Source organism: Carlito syrichta, unplaced genomic scaffold (assembly GCF_000164805.1).
Source record: "Carlito syrichta isolate Samal-C Ts95f unplaced genomic scaffold, Tarsius_syrichta-2.0.1 Scaffold151675, whole genome shotgun sequence".
In the NCBI taxonomy this organism is placed as follows: domain Eukaryota; kingdom Metazoa; phylum Chordata; class Mammalia; order Primates; family Tarsiidae; genus Carlito; species Carlito syrichta.
The window spans coordinates 35,297-55,660 of record NW_007095771.1 but is presented as its reverse complement, the minus strand read 5'-3'; the positions used below and the strand labels follow the sequence as shown (position 1 = coordinate 55,660).

The 20,364-nt window shown below is 58.7% G+C and overlaps 1 protein-coding gene across 1 annotated transcript in view; it reads right to left on the bottom strand.

The window, feature by feature from the left end:
• Positions 1-2,180: 2,180 nt before the first annotated feature.
• Positions 2,181-20,364, bottom strand: part of HAL (histidine ammonia-lyase) — a 24,039-nt gene continuing 5,855 nt past the window's right edge. The window contains exons 11-19 of the mRNA XM_021708848.1: positions 19,296-19,391; positions 19,141-19,199; positions 17,021-17,101; positions 14,536-14,601; positions 14,299-14,464; positions 11,243-11,377; positions 5,662-5,770; positions 5,513-5,582; positions 2,181-2,922 (exon numbers count right to left, since the gene is read on the bottom strand). Of these exons, the coding sequence (XP_021564523.1) occupies positions 2,782-2,922; positions 5,513-5,582; positions 5,662-5,770; positions 11,243-11,377; positions 14,299-14,464; positions 14,536-14,601; positions 17,021-17,101; positions 19,141-19,199; positions 19,296-19,391 (923 nt within the window). The 3' untranslated portion in view covers positions 2,181-2,781. The remainder of the gene's footprint in view (positions 2,923-5,512; positions 5,583-5,661; positions 5,771-11,242; positions 11,378-14,298; positions 14,465-14,535; positions 14,602-17,020; positions 17,102-19,140; positions 19,200-19,295; positions 19,392-20,364) is intronic.

Here is a 20,364-nt window from a genome sequence, read left to right as displayed (position 1 = left end):
TTCCAGGAGGCCCCTGTGGCCCCACAGTGGTGGGGCTGCTCCGCCTCTCTCTGGGCGCGGTGCTTTTCAGAATGGGTCCCCAGGCCTTGAAACGGGCCCACACTGATCACCGACACCCTCAGCCCCACACACACAGTGGCCGCGCTAGGTGGGACGCCCTGGCCGCAAGGATCTGCAACCGACGGACATCGACTTGGAAAAATAAGGAAGTCGGCCAGGCATGGTGCTCGTGCCTATAATGCCAGCACTTTGGGAGGCTGAGGCCAGGAGTTCGAGACTGGCAACATAGACCTCGCCTCTACAGAAAATGCACATCCTTAGCTAGGCATGGTGGCACACACCTGCGGTCCCAGTTACTCAGGAGGCTGTGGTGGGAGGATTGCTTGAACCCAGGAGTTTGAGGTTGCAGTGAGCTATGATCATGCCAGTGGGAGACAAAAAGACCCTCTCTCTCTCTCTTTCTCTCCCTCTCTCTCTCTGTGTGTGTGTGTGTGTGTGTGTGTGTGTGTGTGTGTGTGTATGGAAGTTTACCAGCTGATGTGGGAAATTCAGACACAGGGCGGGCTTCAGGACTGGTATCTGGAAGCTCAGGAATGTGTCAACCCAGGCTGTCCCCCTCCCTTCCACGTCTCCCGGGGTCACGCCACCTCAGCCGGGCTCTGCTTGGGCCTCTGAACAGCCGCAGGCGCATGCCCTTCCTCGTGGGCCAAGCAGGCCCTGGAGAAAGGGCCTCCACAGCCCTCGGGAGACGAGGCGGCTCAGAAGCCTCCAAACGCCGCCTCCCTCCTTGGCCAGGTCCGTCCGGCCCTCTCTCGAGCCCATCTCTAGCAGAGGGAAGGACCGTCCCGGGCGGCTGGGGCCACTCTCCAAGCCGCAGCTTCATCCTCCAGAGTTTCCCAGCGTTTTCACTTAGCACACGAGTGCCGTCGAAGGTGGCCCCAAGAGCAAACCCTCTGTGCTGCTTATGAGACAACCTGGACGCGGAGTGAAGAGAAATGAGTCCCGCGACCAAACTCCGGAATACGGCCCGGTCTTGAAGCGGCACGAAGGGGCCTTTCCCCCATGTGCCCGTCTTGCGTGAGGTTGGATGTGGGTGGCGGGTTGGCAGGTGGAGGCCCTCGAGGACCCCTAGCCACACGCCCGTGCCGCAGGGTGTTAGGGAATGTGGCACGGTACGCCTGCCAGGTGGCCCTTTCCAGGGAGGGAGCCCCCACGCGAAACCCAACACCCCAACTCTCCCGGTCTGCTCCGTGGGAGGGAAGTGTCCGGAGCCGGTCTGCTTCCTGCAAGGCACCAGCCTTGGCCAACGAGTCTTCCAGAAGCGTGACTAGCTGTCCCTGGCACAGCCGTCCCCAGGGAGCGCTCGCCGTGGCCCACAGCTCTGAGTCTAAATGACACCAGGAAGCAGCTGGGCGGTTCCTCTGCCTGCACGCGCCCTGGGAGCCCTGCAGTGTCAGTTCTCACAGAGGAAAGCTGGGGACAGAGCATCCTTGTGACTGGAGGACTGTGGCGGAGGGGAGTCTGATGAGCTCCACCGCCGGCGGCTCAGGCATGAGATGGCACAGAAGCCCCGTGTGTGTCCACGTGTCCAATAACAGCATGAGGGCAGCATCCGGGAAGCTCCCAGCACATCTTGTGCTCCCTGACTGCTGCGGGCGGTGGTTTGCCCCTGGGCTTCCACCTCTGGGGGCAGGGTGGGCCTGAAGAGTGTCGCCCGATGGCGAAATGCTGCAGCCCAGGTTAGGCCAGGACGTCAGGCGAGCCGGCAGGCATGTGTCTGGACCACCCCTGTCCCCATGTGCCACGGCCCACGCCCTGTGTGGGGGTGCCGGCACACGCGGGCACAGTGGGGTGCGAAGCCATAGATCTCGGGCTTGGGAAGCTGAGAGGTCGCTTGACCCACCCTCACCCAGACTGGGACACCTGAGGCCCCTTATCTTCGTGGGGAGAAAACAGATTGGGTAACACCCCAGGGTCAATAGGGCTCATTTTAATGATTAGCCTTGGGGGCTGGCCAGACCCACAGGCGCCTCCACCTGGGAAATGAGCAGCGTCTAGGGGGCCGCTGCAGGAATGTGAGCAGAGAGCAGCACCCAGGAAGTGAGAACACCGACTTCAAACCCTGACTCACGCGCGTGACTCAAGGGGACGGTCAGGAGACAGGAAACACAGTCAACAAGGCAGCTCACACAGCAGTCTTTATGCTCACCCTGACTCCCCTCCACGGAGGCCTCTTGTGGCCTCCGGCAGCCCTGCCTTGAGTGGCTTAAGACCTGCTGCTGTTCTTAACTAGATTCAGTGGCTAGGAGAAAGCGGCTTCAGGGCGAATGACGGCTCAGAGTGGCCATTTATGGAGGCGTGTGGAGGCAGACGGCGGCACAGCAGACCAGCCAGTGAAAGCCTGCTGCCTGAGAGCTCACCAGGAAGTCAAAAGGAGAGCGCGGGTTGCAGAAGCCCAGTGTTTTGGGAAAGGATGCTTCTGAGCTGTTTCCAAGTGTGGACTCATCTAACGCAAAGAGTGAAAGACAGGCCGTCCAGTTGTGGTCACCTCCTCCCCCTCGAGGGCGAGTGGGCTGTTCACATCACAAAGAAAGAAGGCTAACTGCTGTCGCCTGAACCCCCCGAGCACCCCACTCCAGGCCCAGCGATGTTGCCCACCCCCAGCCCCACCGATCCCTCTCGGGGTCCATCTGCCCAGGAATGCGCCCGGGCCTGGCCTCAGCACAGCGCTGCTTCTGCTCCACGAACGGCCGCCAGGTCTGCCGCCCGTGACCGAGCCCACTAGAGGTCTTCCGACTCCGGGACTTTGGAGGCTTTCCTGTGCAGAGAGTCCAGGGAGAAGGCCGTGGGCGACACGGGGCGAGATTCTGGAATGTGCTCCGTTCGGTACTTCTCGATGTAGGGCACAGCTACTTCCCAGACCTGAGCGGAGGGACAGAGCAGAGGGGACATGCTGACGACACGATTTCCACATGCCATTATCCAACACCAGCTCTGTCCGAAGTCAAACACCCTCAGTACGGGACCACACTGGCTACTGTTTGCTCGTTTGATGTTGGCCTTTTGGCCTGTGACCTGTGTCCCTTAGTCCCCAGTTGCCTTAAAAGCTTCACTTTATTTTTTATTTTTATTTTTTGAGTCAGGGTCTCACGCTGTCACCCAGGCTGGAGGGCAGTGGCACCATCCAGGTCACCGCAGGTTTGACCTCCTGGGCTCAGGCAATCCTTCTGCCTCAGCCTCCCAAGTAGCTGGGAATCCAGGCATGTGCCACCAAACCTGGCTTATTTTTTTTTTATGTTTTGTAGATATAAGGTCTTGCGATGTTGCCCAGGTTGGTCTCGAGCACCTGCGCTCAAGCAATCCTCCCACCTTAGCCTCCCAAAGTGCTGGCATTACAGGCGTGAGTCACCGTGCCTGGTGCACTAAAGCCTTTAAATATATCAACTCCAAAACTTTTCTAGAGTTACCAGAATGGTTTTCTGTTGCTTACGTATCCAAAGCAACAGCCTAGAGCATTCAGCATGGGCAGAGTTAAGATGGCGGCTCTCATGCCTGCTGGGACCGTGGCTTCCATAGCAAGCCATGAAGGACACGCAGCAGTCCCCTGACTTTCTCTGGCTCTGATTCCATGCCACGGGTGCCCCATTTCTCTGTCCCAGCTATGCCAGTGTCCGCAACCTCTGGGACAAGTCGGCACCTTGACCTCCACCCTGCTGAATTCACCTGCTGAATCCAAATCTGATTTTAACTGTGTGCCCAGTTCACACACATGTGAATGTCTGGGAAGTCTCGCCGCAGATCTCATTCAGTTTTTGCCCCCACCCACCAGCCTCGTCTTTTGAACATGATCTCAAATTAAGGTCCTGGCTGGGTGCGGTGACTCATGCCTGTAATCCTAGTACTTTGGGAGGCCAAGGCAGGAGGATTTCCTGAGCTCAGCAGTTCCAATTCAGCTGGGGCAACATAGTGTGACCCTGTCTATACAGAAAAATTTTTTTAAAAATTGAGTTGAGGTCAGCCATGGTGTCTCAGCCTGTAATCCCAGCCCTTTGGGAGGCCAAGATGAGAGGATTGCCTGAGCCCGGGGGTTCGAGACCAGCCCTGGCAACTTGGTGAGACCTCGTCTCTACAAAAAATCACAAAAACTAGGCTGGGCTCGGTGGCTCAGCCTGTAATCCCGCGCTTTGGGAGGCTGAGGTGAGTGGATTGCCTGAGCCCGCGGGTTCAAGACCCACCTCGGCAATTTGGCGAGACTTCATCTCTACAATAAATAAATTTAAAAAACTAGCCAGGCGTGGTAGTGCGCGCCTGTAGTTCCAGCTACTCGGAAGGCTGAGGCAGAAGGATTGCTGGAGCCCAGCAGGTCGAGGTTGCGGTGGCCGGGAGCAGCCACTCCAGTCTGGGCGACAGAGTGAGACTTCAACCAAAAAAAAAAAGAAAAATCACAAAAACTAGCCAGGAGTGGTGGCGTGTGTCTGTAGTTCCAGCTACTTGGAAGGCAGAGGTGGAAGTATCACCTGAGCCCAACAGGTCGAGGCTGTGGTGGCCGTGAGTAGCGTGCCACTGCACTCCAGCCTGAATGACAAAATGAGACCCCCAACTGAAAAAAAAAAAAGAAAAATTGAGATGAGTCAAATTAAGGCCTGTTTTTGGTCTACAGCTGCTCTCTGCCTGATGGCCGCTGCAAGCCAAGGGGCCGTTCTCGTCCTTGTGAGCAGCCTTGACACGGAGTTCTTTCAAAGGCAAACTCTTCACGCCTCTGGCTGCACCATCGGCAGCAGGTAAGCGACCTCCCACCAAGGCTGCAGGACACAGCAACAACGGGGTGAGGGTCCAAGGGAAACCCCATTCCCCAAGAGCAGAGAGGCTGTTTCAGGGAAATCGAGTGATTCTGGGGAACGTGACGCCTACACACTGTTTCCCAGTTTTAAAGCCTGTAGAAAAGGCAGGAATCCACATGCCAGGCCTCTGCACTCTCTGCGAAGTCTGCGACCCCTGTCACTGGAGGCACCAGCAGGAAGGAAGGCCCACGTTCCCTGGTGAGGTGGAGCGCCGGCAGGTTGGAGGCTCTCTGCAGCCAGCACCCAGGACACCGTCAACTCTCTGGTCTATGCAGCTATTGAGCTGGTGGTGGCGGTGGCTGGGATGGCATCACCAGCAGAGAAAGTGCTGTGGGGAGGGAATCCATGGGCCCGTCCACCCCGCTCTCTCCCCATGAACACTTGTCCCAGCCTCCATCTAAGGTTCTTTTCAGCCTCCAATCCTTAAACAGCTGATGCTTGACTGCACAGGACTCCACCGGCTACTGCCTGCTTGTCCCGTTGGCCGTTTGAGCTGTGACCCATGTCTGTGGCCCCTGTTTGCATCACAGGCACTTCAGGCTTGTCCGATGGCATCTTGGAGGCCCGGCACGTGGCCCAAGTGACTCCTTGCTCGCGTCCAGGGAACAGCCCGGAAGCAGCAGGAAGGACCCGTCTCTCCACCCCCGACCCTCGTAAGACCCCCAGCTTGCCTTCTGCTCCAGGAGTAGCCTGTGTGCGGCCTCGATGTCCGGGGCCATGAAGCGGTCCTTGATCCAGGGCCTGCGGGAGACAGCCCGTCAGCTGCGTGCGGGCGCGCCCAGGCCTATGCGGGGCGGGCGGGCCCGGGCGTGGGACTCACCTCACCACCGAGCGCACCAGGTCGTAGACCTTCTCCAGCGGCGTGGTCGTGCGCAGAGGCCGCAGGAACTCGATGCCCTGGCAGGCCGCCAGCAGCTCGATGGCCAGCACTGAAAGGAGAGGGCAGAAGGTGCTGACCGCAGCGGCTTCACTGTGAGGGCTCGATCGCCGGAGCCGGCGGCCACCCCGGCCACTGATGGACAGCTGCCTCGGCTGTGCCGCCGTCCGCGGCAGGGCCAGGGGGCCTTGGTGTTCGGCTGCCATTTCACACTTGCGTTGGGAACTCTCACCTTTGAGGGGGAGAGGGGAGAACTGAGAGCCGCACCTGAAAATGACCAGACGCCCCAGGCGTCCCCAGGAAACTGAGACCTTTACTTGAACAACAATTAGACCCCCTAGCCCCCCAAGAAGCTGAGACCTGTACCTGAAAAGTGGCTGGACCCCCCAAGTACCCTCCAGGAAGCTGAGGCCTGTGTTTGAATAATGACCAGACCCCCAAGAGCCTCCAGGAAGCTGCCTGTGAGTCTACACCAGCAAAAGCTCTCATTCATACCTTCCCGGCAGGTTTGTTGGCTGGGTTAGGTCACCCAGGAGGGGAAGGGAGTCAGAGCGAGTCCCTGACACCAGCCCTGGGCCCAGTTCTGTCGAGCGGTGTCACCCGAGTCCGGTGGGCTTCACGCAATCCAAGACAAGAAGTCAAGCATTTCCACCCTCTACTCAGGCCAACTGCCTAAGTTTTCTGACCAACTTTAAGCTTCTAAACCATTTTCTTGGCAAATAGTGGAATCCAAAGCGGTTTGACGCCGAATTATATTGCTATAACAAAATTCTTCATAAACTAGACTGCATCCAATGCAGAGAAAGGCAGATTTCAACACTCAAACTTGATCGAAAGGTGTGGAACATTCAGTAAGCATTCTTAGCTGAGAAAGGCTGCCTAAAGATGGTTTTATCGGAAAACTTCCGGTGGGCAAGAGACTCGTTTCTGGAATGCCGGTTCCAGGGGACCCTGAAGCCTTCACATTGGAAGTTCGATGCCAGCGTTCTGGAGTGAGCGCCAAAACCCTGAGACCCACCCGCTCAGGCACGGCTCCTCCAAGTCTGTGCTGTAGGTCTGCGTGCTGGGAGTCTTGAGCCCAGGGAAGAGCAAGACCGAGAGCAGCTGGAAGTTTCCAGAAAGGTGGGACTAGAAAGCAGCAAAGCCAAGCGGGGAGGTGAGGGGTCAGAGAGACTGTCCGCCCAAAGCCGCTGAGATGCCCGGACTGAACCCCAGTGGGCTGCCAAGCCAGCGACCTCGCTGCCCAAGCCCCAGTTTCACAGGGACCACAGAGGCCTGGCTACAGCCGCACACCCTCACACGCAGAGACTTCCTTCTGAGCTCACTTGCACAGCAGGACCCGTGAAACAGTCTTCCAGAGGAAGTCCCGGGAGCCACAAGGGCACTGGCTCCCCGTCTGGCGATCCACATGGTGGCCCAGGGGAGCAGGAAGACGGCCGACGGGAGCCAGCCCGGGATCAGACTCCAGCCGTGCCGATTACCAGCTTCATAACCATGGGCACATTGTTCCGCCCGAGCCTTGGTCCCTGCTCTGTAAAACGGGATAAGAGTACACACCTCCCAGAGCTACTGTGCAGGGTACCTGAATTAGGCGACAAAACGCCCGCAGGAAATGCTCCGTGAGTGTTGGTGACGGCAGGCAGCCTCAGAAGAAGGGCACTGTCAAGATGCCCCTGAAAAGTGATCGTCAGCAAGACAAGCGTGGAGCTCGCTGGGAAAACCTTCCATGGCCACCTCGGGCATGTGGCTGCACCCTCCCTCGGCCAGCAGCTCTTCCTGAAGCCCTGGCATGCAGAAGTCCAGCCCTCCACTGTTACAAGTTCAAGGGGTCTAAGGTATCTGACGTAGCTGGGTGTTTTGTTTTTGAGTTGGAGTCTCACTCTGTCACCCAGACTGGACTGCAGTGGCCGCTCCTGGCCACCTCAGCCTCGACCTGCGGGCTCCAGCGATCCTTCCGCCTCAGCCTTCCAAGTAGCCGGAACTACAGGCGTGCGCTACCACGCCCGGCTAATTTTTTGATTTATTGTAGCGAAGAGGTCTCGCCAAGTGGCCCAGGCGGGTCTCAAACCCACCGGGTCAGGCAATTCACTCACCTCAGCCTCCCAAGGCACGGGATTACAGGCTGAGCCACCGAGCCCGGCTAGCTGGGTGTTTTTCATAGTGTTTTCATTGATTGTGAAAGAAGCCCATATTCTGTGGTCTCATAACCACCTTCAACCCTCCAAAAAATTGTGGTCAACATGCTGGAAATATCTGACAAGTCATGGAAATACTTTCTGGTTTTCCCTGATCATTTTCTTCACCTAACAGAGCACCATTCACATGGTTAAAAGGATTCCAAGCAAGTCAGCGATGGCCTGCTCAAGCACACTGCAGACACGTCCTGCTTGGAGGCCCTGCAGGTGTGTGTTCCCAGGGGCTGGAAATGTGGACGCCCCCACGCCCCGTGTCCGAGGCTGATTCACGCCCGTGTTCCTTTCACTAAGGACACAGGGCCTTGCATTCCCCTCCCAGACCCCAGCCCCCGAGCCCTGGAAGCCGTGCCCTTGGACGGGACCAGCCCCCCACGGTGGGTGGTTGCGCTGTGGCGATGCCTTTTCTCTCTCCCAGGCTCTGCTCTGGCCCCTTCCCTCGCTTCCGCTGCCCAGAGCACCAGTCTTCATCCCAAATCCAGGTCTTTCCTGAGTGCTGGCATCTCACCTGATGTCCTACCAATGTCTCCGTCTCAGCGTCCCAAGACAGTTTGTTTTGTGCACACCCTCTTTCCTTTCTCTTGCAAAACGAACACACGCACACATACACATACACGCCAGCTCTATTTCTATTTCTTGCTCAGGTCTTAATCATAAGCTCTTTCTCACAGATGTCTCTTCTGGTCCCTTCAGGCTAGACGAGGCTCTGTGACGTCCTTCCAGAACTCCCTCTTCTGCCAGACTTGTCTTGAGTGCTGCAAAGAGTCGCGAGCTGTCCAACACCCGCTCTAGACTTTAGTTCCCAAAAGGGCAGAGGCTACGTGATCCCATCCACTGCTTGATCCATGTGCTCGAGGGATGACACCTTCCCACGATCAGGCGCCCCACACTGGTCCCTGCGCCATGTGGAATCTCTAAGAGCCGTGATAGGCGTGGGCTTCTCTTAAACTCACATCCAGCACCGCTGGTGTCCAGGACTTACAGGAATGTATTTGGTATCTACGATGGGAGCAAACTGAAGTCCCACTGAGCATGCTTGAGACACACACTCCAGTTCCTTTTCGGTTTCTTCCCTTCTAACCACACCTCCCTGGTTCGCACGCGGAGAATCACATTGGACGAGCCAGACCTAAGGTTTGGACCCACGGCGCCAACCTGGCTGTCATGCAGATCTCTGAGCACCAAGCCTGCCAGGTGCTGTTCCAGGTCCATTGAGGACCGCCAGCGAGAGGACAAGCACCTGCCCTTGGGAGCATGGTTGCTGAGGAAGACAGCAAGCCGGCCTCCGTCAGAGGGGCTGAGAGCCATTGGGGATGTGAAGGAAGGGAAGGCGAAGGCTGGCCAGGGTCGCCCGGAGGGCGTCTGAGCTGAAATCTGGGCAGTTCCATGAGGAGTGAGGAGGGGAGCCGGTGAGGCCCTCGGGACAGCCGCGTGAAGGTCCCCAGCAGGGAACAAGGGGTGGGTCCGAGCACAACACAGCAGGTCCTGGTGGGACAGGAGGGTGAGAGAGCCAGAGGCAGCTCAGGCTGGCCTGGATCCAGAAGGGCTGGGTTTTGTTTGGAGCCACAGGACGTGACGAGCCCATTTTCACTGGAGCACGGTAGGGTCTAAAGCATGTTTTCAGAGGCTGCCCTGGTCACTGTGGGCAGTGAGTGTGGAGGACAGATGTGTGTTCTTTGAAGGCTGAGTCGACCTGCCGATGAGCGGGAGAGGTGTGTGGATGGACAAGGGGGGCTCACGACCCTCTCAGCCAGAGCCACGTGTTCGGCAGGGAAGCCATGTGGCCACTCGAGGGAGACAGATAACAGCGGGGGCTGCCAAGGGACGTGGCAAAGCCACAGCCCCCACTTTGCTGCTGGGAACCTCACGTGGACGGTCACGTCGAGGGGCAGTGGCAGCTCCCCAGAAAGAGGAGGTGGAGTGAGCCCACGACCCGCCCTAGGGAGGTGGAAATGTCTGCCCACACGAAAAACCTGCACGTGTCCGTGGCAGCGTCATTCTCGTTAGCCAAAAGGTAGAAACAAGCCAAACTTTCAGATGAGTAAACAAAGTGTGGTCTGCCCACACGATGCAAGACCATCAGTCAGTCAAAGGGAACCAAGTACCGACCCGCTGCAACGCGGTTGAGCCTTGAAAGTGTGATGCAAAATAAGGGACGCCCGACCCAGAAGACTGTGTGGCTCCTCTGCGTGAAATGTCCAGAACAGACAAGTCTCTGGGGCCAGAAAGTAGTTGCAGGGAGGGTAGGGAGCAGCCACGGTGCAGGCTTCCTTCTGGGCTGATGAAAATACTCCGAAACGGATCGTGCGATGGTCACACACTCCCGGACTGGACTAAAACCCTGAGCCGCCACCATGAAGGGTGGATTGCGAGGCGTGGGCATCGTCACTCAGAGCAGCTGTTCCCCGAGAAAGAACACGCCACCCTCGCGTTGATCTTATGGGTGTGGGAGTCTGCGTCAGCCACCTGTTCCAACCGTTGCATGAGCTGAGGAAGCAAGGGAACGACGCCCAGGGGCCAAGGCCGACGGTGACCAGGAAGGCAGAGAGAGGCTGGCCCGCCCTGCTCTCCCTGTGAAGGATCTTTGCAGAAAGCTTGGCCCTCATCTTACCCGAGCCTTTAGGATCGACGGCAGTGTCCACAGAACAAGTTAAAAGGAATGCCAGCAGTAGACCAGCCTGGTTTCTCAACTCGTCAGTGACAGGAAGAAGGAAAGGGAGACAGGACTGCCCTAGACGAAGAGACTCTGAAACCACGACCGCCAAATGCAAAACGTGGCCTCCAGCCCCGACGGGAAGAACCCACCGGAGACCCGGATTAACTGGAGAAACCCGAGCGTGCACTCAGTGACAGCCCCAGCACACTGGGGCGTTTTCCTGGATGTAACCAGGGCACCATCCTGGATCAGGTGCGTGTGTGCTTAAGAAAGATGGCCTGCGGGGTAAAACGGCGTGGCATAGCGGGCTTGCTGGAAAACAGCTTGGGACAAGCAGAGAAAGACGGACGCGCAGGGCTAAGGGTTGACGTGAGGGAGGAGTATGAGGCTCCTGGGACAACGTGCTCCTCGTCCAAGTGTGTTTTAAAAGCCTCTTAAAAAAACAGCCAGCCAGGGAGCCGGCTCGGCCCTGCACAGCCTGTGGTGCTCAGTTCCCAGCGAGCGCCCCCTGCAGGGCTGGTGAGACGCAGGCTGCCCCCGCCACCCTGGACGTTCTGATTCAGCACGGCCGGGAGGGCCCGGGAACCTGCATTTGCAACCAGTTTCCCGGGGTTGCCGGGGCTCCAGCGGGGAGTCCACTTTGAGAACCACTAGATGGTGGCCGCCGTCGGGTTACCTTGTTCCACGTGCTCGATGACCCTGAGGGCCTTCCTGGCTGCCCATCCTCCCATGGAGACGTGGTCCTCCGTGGCCGCACTGGTGGAGAGGGAGTCCACGGACGAGGGGTGGCACAGAGCCTTGTTCTCGGAAACTGCGGGAGACAGAGTGAGTCAGGGCGCTCCTGTGAGGCCCGCTGCCAAGGAGACCGGCCGTCCCCAAGGAGCGCGGGGCGGCACGCCTCCTCGGGGCTCGTGGCCACCAGCCAGGTGCTTGGGGAGGGAGGCGGGTCAAAGTTTCCCAGTTGAGAAGGACGCCAGAGCTCAGTCCCCAGGGGAGACCGGGATGGGTGCTGGGGACTCCATGCCAGCGAGGCCAAGCCAGAAGCCTTGGGAGCCTTTAGCATGCCAGGGGACTAGGGAAAGAAAGGCGCAGCGGCCGTTTCCAGGTACCAGAGAGCAATCCCACCGGTTGTGTCACCAGAAGAGGTGGGATTAGAATCCAGGGGTGGCATTTGGGGACCTAGCCTGGACCCACAGGTCTTGGGCAAGAAGGTGGAACAGTGGCCAGGTGCGGCGGCTCATGCCTGTAATCCCAGCACTTTGGGAGGCCAAGGCGGGAGGACTGCTTGACATCGGGAGTTTGAGACCAGCCTGGGCCACAAACATAGCAAGACCCTGTCTCTGAGTCTTAAACTAAATACTTTTCCTTTTATAGAAAACATAACAGTTTGGACTGTTCGAGGATGTACTGGGCCTCAGCAAGGCTTGGGGCCTGCCAGAACTTTCCCTGGGACGTGGCATGATTCTCAGGCTGGCCGAGACAGGGGCCCCTCGAGCTGCCCTGGGCTGAGGAAGCCCGCAGGGACCTTGCTGTGATGAGGACGCTGGGCTCGCGGTCCTAACAGACTCCGGCGATGGTCACGCGGTAGGTCTGAGACGACGCTTCGCTTCGCGAGGACCCGGAGGAGGAGCTTCCTTCTCCCCGCTCCAGAAGTCGAGCAAAGCCAGACTCAGAGTTTTGCCTCCTGTCTCTTCGACTGTGTGGCCGAGAGGCACTGCAGTCGTTTCCTGTGCTCCAAGGGATCCCATCCCAAGATGAACCCGCTTTCCACTGGCGTGATCCGCTGGCCCTGTGGGTTTCGGCGCTGTGGTTCCGGGGTCCTCGGGCCCCAGGCCGAGGCCTAAGGACAAAGCTGTGGCGAGGCTGGTTCAGGAAAGTCACTTACAAGTGACAAAAGAACGACACGATCTGGGGACAAGAAGCACAGGCTGAAGCTGAAGAGCCACGCGGGCAGCTCGGGCCGTGGGACGCGTTCCCGCGAGGCTCTGCCTGCACAGCGTTCCCCAGAAACCAGCGGCCTCCCGCTGTGTCCCTGAAGAATTCTCTCCCGGCGAAAGGGAGTTTTAACAGGCAAGTCAGCGGGTGGGGACACGGGCTCTGTGGGCCCTGGGTGGGCTGTGGGCGAGGCTGGGAGAGGACGCCTCCGTGCGGTCAGGCACTCGCGGCGTGCTCTCGATGGCAGGGCTTCATGCCCGCATGCCACCTTCCAGATGGCCCCACTGGGCAAGCCAAGCATTGCGCTTTATGCAGGTGTAGACAGAGTCCACGGGACTGAGAGGTGGGCTGACATTCCACACCAGTAAAGGGGAGAGCCAGCCTCAGAGCCAGCATCTACATGCCCAGGTAACCCGGGGTGACCTGCCTTTGGGGTAGGTGGCTCCATGAGGCACAGGACGCCTGCTAAGTTTGGGTTTCAGACTGAAAAGCAAACCCTCTTTTAATATACGTGAGTCTCAGATCATTCCGATTTAACGGGGTGTCCGGTTCTCGTCTGTTGAATTTGGCTGTCCTCTCTTAGGGTGGAGTGTGATTCCAGTGAGGTCCTCGTTCACTAAGGTGAGAGCACATCTCCAGGCCCAGGCTTGGGTTCTGCTCGGTGCTGGCCCAGCTGTGCAATCCTGGGCGAGGCACTGCACCTGCCGATCGCCTTCACGCCTCTGTGAGATGGAGATGGTGGCAGTCCCCACCTCGCAGCCTTGGAGGGACAACTCAGCGGGTGGCGGTGAGTGAGGCTCCGGGCCTGTCTTGCTTTGTCTCTCGTCTGCCCTGCATCATCCCGAGCTGGAAGTCAGCTGTGTCGAGGCCCGGTGTTCGTAGCAGGTGTCCTGCTCCTCCCAGGCTTTTTTGTACGCTGCAGCCACATCTTACATGTGTGGTGGCTGATACACTTGAGGTTTAATCATTCAGGCCGGTCCAAGTTCCACCGTGAACCAGAAGCATGTCTGTCCTTTTCCTTCTGAGAGTCTCGAATTGAGATTTGGGGGGAAAGCAATCGAGGTGGAGTTCACACGCAGGTCAAACGGCCTCCCCAGAGAAATTATCATTCACAACCTCGTTGCTATTTTGCTATGTTTCAGTATGGCATTATTTAGGCCTTCAAAACGATTTGAACATTTTTATATTTTTAGAGACAGAGTCTCACTGTGTCGCCCAGGCTGGAGTGCAGTGGCACAATCATAGCTCGCTGCAACCTCGAATTCTTGGACTCAAGGGATCCTTCCGCCCCAGCCTCCTGAGAAGCTGGGACCACAGATGCATACCACCACACCCAGTTAATTTGTAAAAAAATTTTCTAGAGATGTGGTCTCACTGTGTTGTCCAGGCTGGTCGCAAACTCCTGGACTCAAGCAATTCTCTCACCTTGGCCTCCCTAAGTGTGAAATTATAGGTGTGAGCCACCACCATGACCGGTCTTTATTTTTTTTTTGGTAGAGATGAGGTCTCACTATTTGCCCAGGCTAGTCTGAAACTCCTAACCTCAAGCAATCCTCGGTCTCTCAAACTACTGGAATGATAGGTGTGAGCCACCACACCTGGCTATCTAAGTTTAAAAAATTTTTTTTCCCTAGGAAGTCTTGAGGAACTTGCCTGCTCCATTTGTACCAAGAGAGGGAGGGTGCAAAGAAAAATGGCAAAACCCAGACCTCGTTCGACGGCAAAGTTGGCGACTTCCAGGTGACACAGAGAGGCCCTGAGGAGGACCGGCCCCGGCGGGGAAGGCGGTGCCCTTACCGAGGGCCGCGGCCGTGCAGTGGGCGATCATGAAGCCCGAGTTCAGCCCGCCCTCGGCCACCAGGAAGGCGGGCAGCTCGCTGAGGGACGGGTTGCAGAGCCGCTCGATCCTCCGCTCGCTGATGGCCGCCAGCTCGTGCACACCGATGGCCAGGTAGTCCAGGGCCTGGAAGAGCGTCCAGGTCAGTCGGTCTGCCCGGGACACGCCTCTGGAGCCGGGAGAATCTGGACGCTCACCTTGGCGGGGTATTCCCCGTGGAAGTTTCCTCCGGAAATGGTCTCCCCTTGGCTGGCGAAGACCATCTATCGGGCAGGTTAAGGCGTGACCGAGGCACGTGTGATCCGCCCAGGCGACTCCTCCCACTTCAGCCCTGCCGGCCCTGAGGGTGGCGTCCTGATGGCAGTGTGGCCTGGGGAGAGGGACGAGCCTCCCACAAGCAGCTGCGGGCACGAAGGGGCACAAGAGCCAAAAAGAAGCCCACCTTGAAGGTCTCCACGTGATGCCGGATCCCTGCGTGCCCAAGAGAGTCTGAGGCTCGAACCTGCCCGCAGAGTGTGCCCAGGGCACCTGCCTGAATGCAAATCCCATCTCTTCCCGAACACCAAGGCTTATGCTCCACCAAACAGACGGCTCTGGGGAATGTCCCTGGAGCACAAGCAGCAGACGGCGGCCAACGGGCCCCTCACGTCCCCCTGAGGAGGTGGCGGCTTGGCACTCGCTGAGATGATGCCCCTCTCTCGCACCCGTCCCTTAAGCCAGGCAGCGCCGGATCGAGGCCGTCACGGGTGCCTGAGGAGCTGGCGTTGGCCTCCCAGGCCGAAGGCCGCTCTCCCCAGGCGCCCAGGAACTCACTGCCTGGCAGGCTCTGGCTGCCGAGGCGCTGGAGATGCGGGCATCACGCCGTGCCCAGGCCTCGGGCATCTCCCCACCTCCGGCCCCTGCCGCGGCTGGGCCCTGCACCCGGCTAGAGCAGAAGCGTGCCTTCTCCCCTGGCTGTCCCACACTGGTGTGCGGGTCAGTGGGTTGCAGCACCCGGGGTTAAACTCCGTGAGGACCAGCAGGGCGAGAGGGTGACAGGCGTGCTGTCTCTGCGAGGGCAATGTGTCCTTTCGGGGAGCGCCAGTGCTGCAGGAGAGGCCCAGAGAGCTCTGGTCGGGAGTTTGTCCACAACGAAGAACCTCCAGTTGAGAAAGCGAAGTCTCGGGCTGAGAGTCTTGCCAGGGCAAGCGGCCGGGAAGAGTCTGGTGGGGAATGGTCCCCTCCCCCACACCGGGCACTTAATGGCGATTTTCTTTAACGCCACAAGATACATTGTGCCCGTGTGGAGTATATGCCTGTCCCTCCCGGGCAACTGGGAATGAGACAGGACCACTGAGAGCCAGGTGCGGTGGCTCACTCCTGTCATCTCAGGGCTTTGGGAGCCTGAGGCGAGAGGATTGCCTGAGCCCAGGGGTTCAAGACCAGCCTGAGCCACCTTTCAAGACTTCATCTCTACAAAAAGTTAAAAAGTTAGCTGGGCCTGGTGGCACACGCCTGACATCCCAGCTTTTTGGTAGGCTGAGGCAAGAGGACAGCCTGAGCCCAGGGGTTCAAGACCAGCCTCATTGCTACAAAAAGTAAAAAAATTAGTCAGGCCTGGTGGCATATACCTATAGTCCCAGCTACTCAGGAGGCTGAGGCAAGAGATCACCTGAGCCCAGGAGGTCAACGCTGCAGTGAGTGGTGATCATGCCACTGCACTCCAGCCTGGGCAGGAGGCTGAGACCCCAACTCAAAAAAATAAAACAAAACAAGATCACAGAGAGTTGGTGAAAGCCGCTCCTCAAAGGGCAGGTGGTGCTGGTGACCGGAGAGACCAAGCCAAGCCATTTTCTGTGTGGGTTTGTCTTCACTGTGAAGTCTGAGAGACACTGAGAGACATAAAAACACAGCCTGGAGTGGGCCGTCAGAGGAGGACCCTGGCACGGCCGCGTGTCACCATCTATACCAGTCTGGGCGTCCAGAGGGGCTCGCTGGACACACCCTCTGGTTCTGAGAACCAAGGCACATGGAGAACAGGAAAAACAGGCCCATCGGGCAGGTGGTGCTCCTGGCCGTGCCTCTCGGCGCCGGGAACTAAGCCATCACGGAACAGCCCACAGAGAAAACCAGGGGCTCTGGGCAAGCCACGCCACTCAGGAGACAGCACCCACGCCGGAGACGTGGCAGTGTTCTGACTGTTCCTTGAGCAAATATGGAGGCACCGATTTGAATCAAGGCCACATCGGAAACAAACACCCAAGACGGGCACGCCATGACCCTTGGACCCACACTTTGGAAAGTGCTAGGAGCCACCTTTGAGTGAGTGCGTCCTGATGGCACCAGGCCCAGGGAGGCCTCGCCAACAGAGGCCTGCGACCGAGGCTCCCGGCCTTCAACGGCTGCTGACGCCCTCAGTGGCAGGTCTTGGGGCGAGGGTCTTCACGAAGCCGACTGCCAGCACCAGAATCTCCTCTGAGCGTCACCAGGCCGGTTTAAAGCACAGACCCGAGAGCAGCCTGACAGCCCGTCTCTGCCACCGCCAACCCTGACCTGGGGATGTCACTCTGCCTCCAAGCCTCGGAACCACGTCCTGATCCCTGAGATGGCACGGCAGCGCCGAGACGCCACCCAGACGGCCGCCCAGCGGGCCCGAAGACAGCCGCACGTCTGCCCCGCCCCCCCAGGCGATGCAAAGGATACGGGGTTGTCCGTGGCACTATTGAGCTCCGTGGTGATGATGCCTTTCACGAACGCGATCGTGTCGTTCACCACGCCGTGGACCTGACAGACAAGACACCTGCCCTTTAGCTCCCTGGGTGGGGTGAAGCCGTGGGAACCACAGGCTGTGCGGTTGGAATGTGTGGGGAACCTTTGGTAAGGCTGAGCTCTCGCGGAGACAAGTCAGAATGAACTCTGTGACCGGGCCCCCAGAGAGCGAGCGCGACAAACCGCGTGTGCCGGGGAGGGTGTTACGCCTGGCAGACTCGCCGGGGTCCGTGGCGGGATGCGAGCAAGGGGCTCACATTTCCGTGTGGACAGCAGCAGGCTCGGAAGTAGGCTGTGGCCCTGACCTCGCCGCTCGTGGGACGCAAAGACAGCAGCGTGACACGCTCCTGGCTGTGACGAGGATCCCTCAGATGGGAGCGATGGTGCAAGGGGCAGAGCTCACGAAGCTTGAAGGTGTCGCGTGGGAGGGTGCCTCCAGGCAGCCGCCCTGTGCCAAGCCCAGAGATGGCAACCGAGGCCAGAGACAGTGGCCGAGCCCAGAGACAGCCGCCACACCGAGAGAGAGCAGCCGAACCGAGAGATAGCAGCTGAGCTGAGAGACGGCAGCCGAGCCCAGAGACAGCAGCCAAGGCGAGAATCAGCTGCCGAACCCAGAGACAGCAGCTGAGCCCAGAGACAGCCGCCACACCGAGAGAGAGCAGCCGAACTGAGAGATAGCAGCTGAGCTGAGAGATGGTAGCCAAGCCCACAGACAGCAGCCAAGGCCAGAGACAGCAGCCACCCCATGCTGAGCCCAGAGATGGCCATGATGGAGCCCAGAGACGGCCAGGGTGCCTGCCTTCTTCTGGCTTCTCTCATAAGTCAAGCAAGTGACAATCTGGCTGTGAGATCTTGGGCAAAGGACTTAACTCTGTGTCTCAGTTTCCCCACTGTAGACTGGGAAAAAGAATACCTCTCTCACAGCTGGGGAGATTAAACGAGTGAACGCACGGAAGACCATGATCATGGTGCCCGTCATGAAGTCTGATGTCATTGTTAAAAGATCGGGGGACCAGGCACAGTGGCTCATGCCTGTAATCCCAACACTTTGGGAGCCCAGCAGGAGTGCTTGAGGCTAGCCTGGGCAACAAAGCAAGACCCCCCACCCCATCCCTATAGAAAAACGAGCCAGTTGTGGTAGCCCGTGCCTATGGTCCCAGTGACTTGGAAGACTGAGGTGGGAGGATCGCCTGAGCCCAGGAGTTTGAGGCTGCGGTGAGCCGTGATCATGCCCCTGCCCGCCAGCCTGGGAACAGACACATCTCGGGGGTCTCAAGCCAGAACCCCTTCTTCCCATGGAGCAGCTTGGCAGCCCTGGCCCACAGTCGCCTTCGATCTCTTGTTGAAGAGGCTGGCCAGTGTGAGGCCCGCCCAGTACCAGGAACGAGGGGATTTATTCCAGGGAGGACTGTTTGCTCTGTAGGGTGGAAGGCTGGAACTTGGCACACGCTGGAGTAGTGTTTCTCGAGACGCCCGTCGGTCTCTCCGATGGCCGTGTGCAAAGAAGTTTCGTGTCTGCAATGCAGGACGCCCGGGCCAACCCAGCCCCTCCGCTGCTTTCGCTGGACGCCAAGCCTCACAAACACATTCACACCGTGGACCTGCCTACCAAGCGCAAGCCAGGCCTGACCGTGCACAGGCACTTGGATTCTGAGATGGCACGATGAGACTTTCCCGCCAATGTCGCTGCCTGGCGGGTTCAAGTTTTGCCCAACAGGGAGAACCAGCAAAGCTCTATGAACTGGCTGTGAGTGTGTTGCCGCTGAGAATCCGTAGAAGTCAGGACACCGCGTCAACACAGCAAGGTGTCCGTGGGACCCCGGAAGTGGGCTGAGCAAGGCGGTTCAGAAGAAACAAAGAGCTGACCTCACAGAGTCGACGCCCATCGGCATGGACACTGGAAGCCCCACGCACACAATTCTTCACGGCGGCAGGAGGGGATGTGGCTTATAATTGCCCATACGTGTTTTCCTGACACTTTCCTCTTTTTCTTTTTAAACACCTTTTGCCCTGAATCTGGGGAAGGAGAGACACTCGCAGCTTTTCGTTCTTACCTGCGGACAACAGCGCAAGGTATACGCGTCCTGGACGCGGTCGCAGAACCTGTGGCTTTCTGCGGGAGAGGCGGGGTGGGGGACAGGACCGCGTTAGCAACGCGCTCCGCCAACCGCAGCCACACAGCCATCCACACAACAAGCCTGAACCTTACCCGCGATTTCTGACGGGTGATGATCCGAGTCCAGGAGTGACCGAAACCGGAAGGCAACTTCAGTCTGCCCACGGTGAGGGCGGAGAGCGTGAATGTCTAGCAGTGAGGAAGGAGGGAGAAGTCTTGAGTAAGTCTTATGTTGCAATGAATGACCACTGGCAGGGCGTGGTGGCTCGCACCTGCGATTCCAGAATTTTGGGAGGCTGAGGCCAGAGGACTGCTTGAGGCCAGGAGTTGAAGACCAGCCTGGGCAACATAGCGAGACCTTCTCTCTACCAAAAATTTTTTTTTAGTTAGCCGGGCGTGGTGGTGTGCACCTGTAGCCTCCACTACTCAGAGAGCCTGAGGCGGGAGGATCACTTGAGCCCAGGAGGTCAAGGATGCAGTGAGCTTTGATCATGCCACTCCAGCCTGGGTGACAGAGTGAGACTCTGTCTCTGAAAAACTAAAAACCAAGAAATAGAATGAATGACCACTGATGATGCCAGACCATCCAAGGTGCCGGCCTGGCCTCGAAAGCCCAGGGGTCCTTATCCGCCCCTGGAGTTAGAAATTTCAGTCCAAAAGCACGGCGGCCCCTGTGGACGCCAGTCTTCCCACTTGGCATATCTGAGTGCAGACGGCATGCTGAGCCCACCAGGCGTTCGGCTCCAGACACGGGCCCGGCCGGGGGACAGCCGGGCAGGTGGCGGCAGGGGCTCCGGGGCGTCCCTGAACGGAGTCCCTGGGGGCCCGTCTCCGCCCTGCTCCGTGCTACAGCATCGGGCATCGGGCACCCACCGCTCTCTCTGGATGAGCCATAGCCTCTTTTCTCTCCCAGTTTTCCAGTCGGGACCCACCTTCATCCTACCCTGGCCCTACAGTCCTGGGAGCAGAGTCCCAAGACAGCACGCGGGCTGGGTCCCCCGGGTCCCCAGGCGACCCAAGTGGTGACTCAGCGTCTGTCCACGGGCTGGCGCGAGGATCGGTTGGCGCCCCTGAGAGGCAGCTGCGGGCCCAGGGCTGCCACGGACACTCGGTCTCCTTCCCTCCAACCCCCACCCATGTCTAAAGACCCCGCCCACCCCCA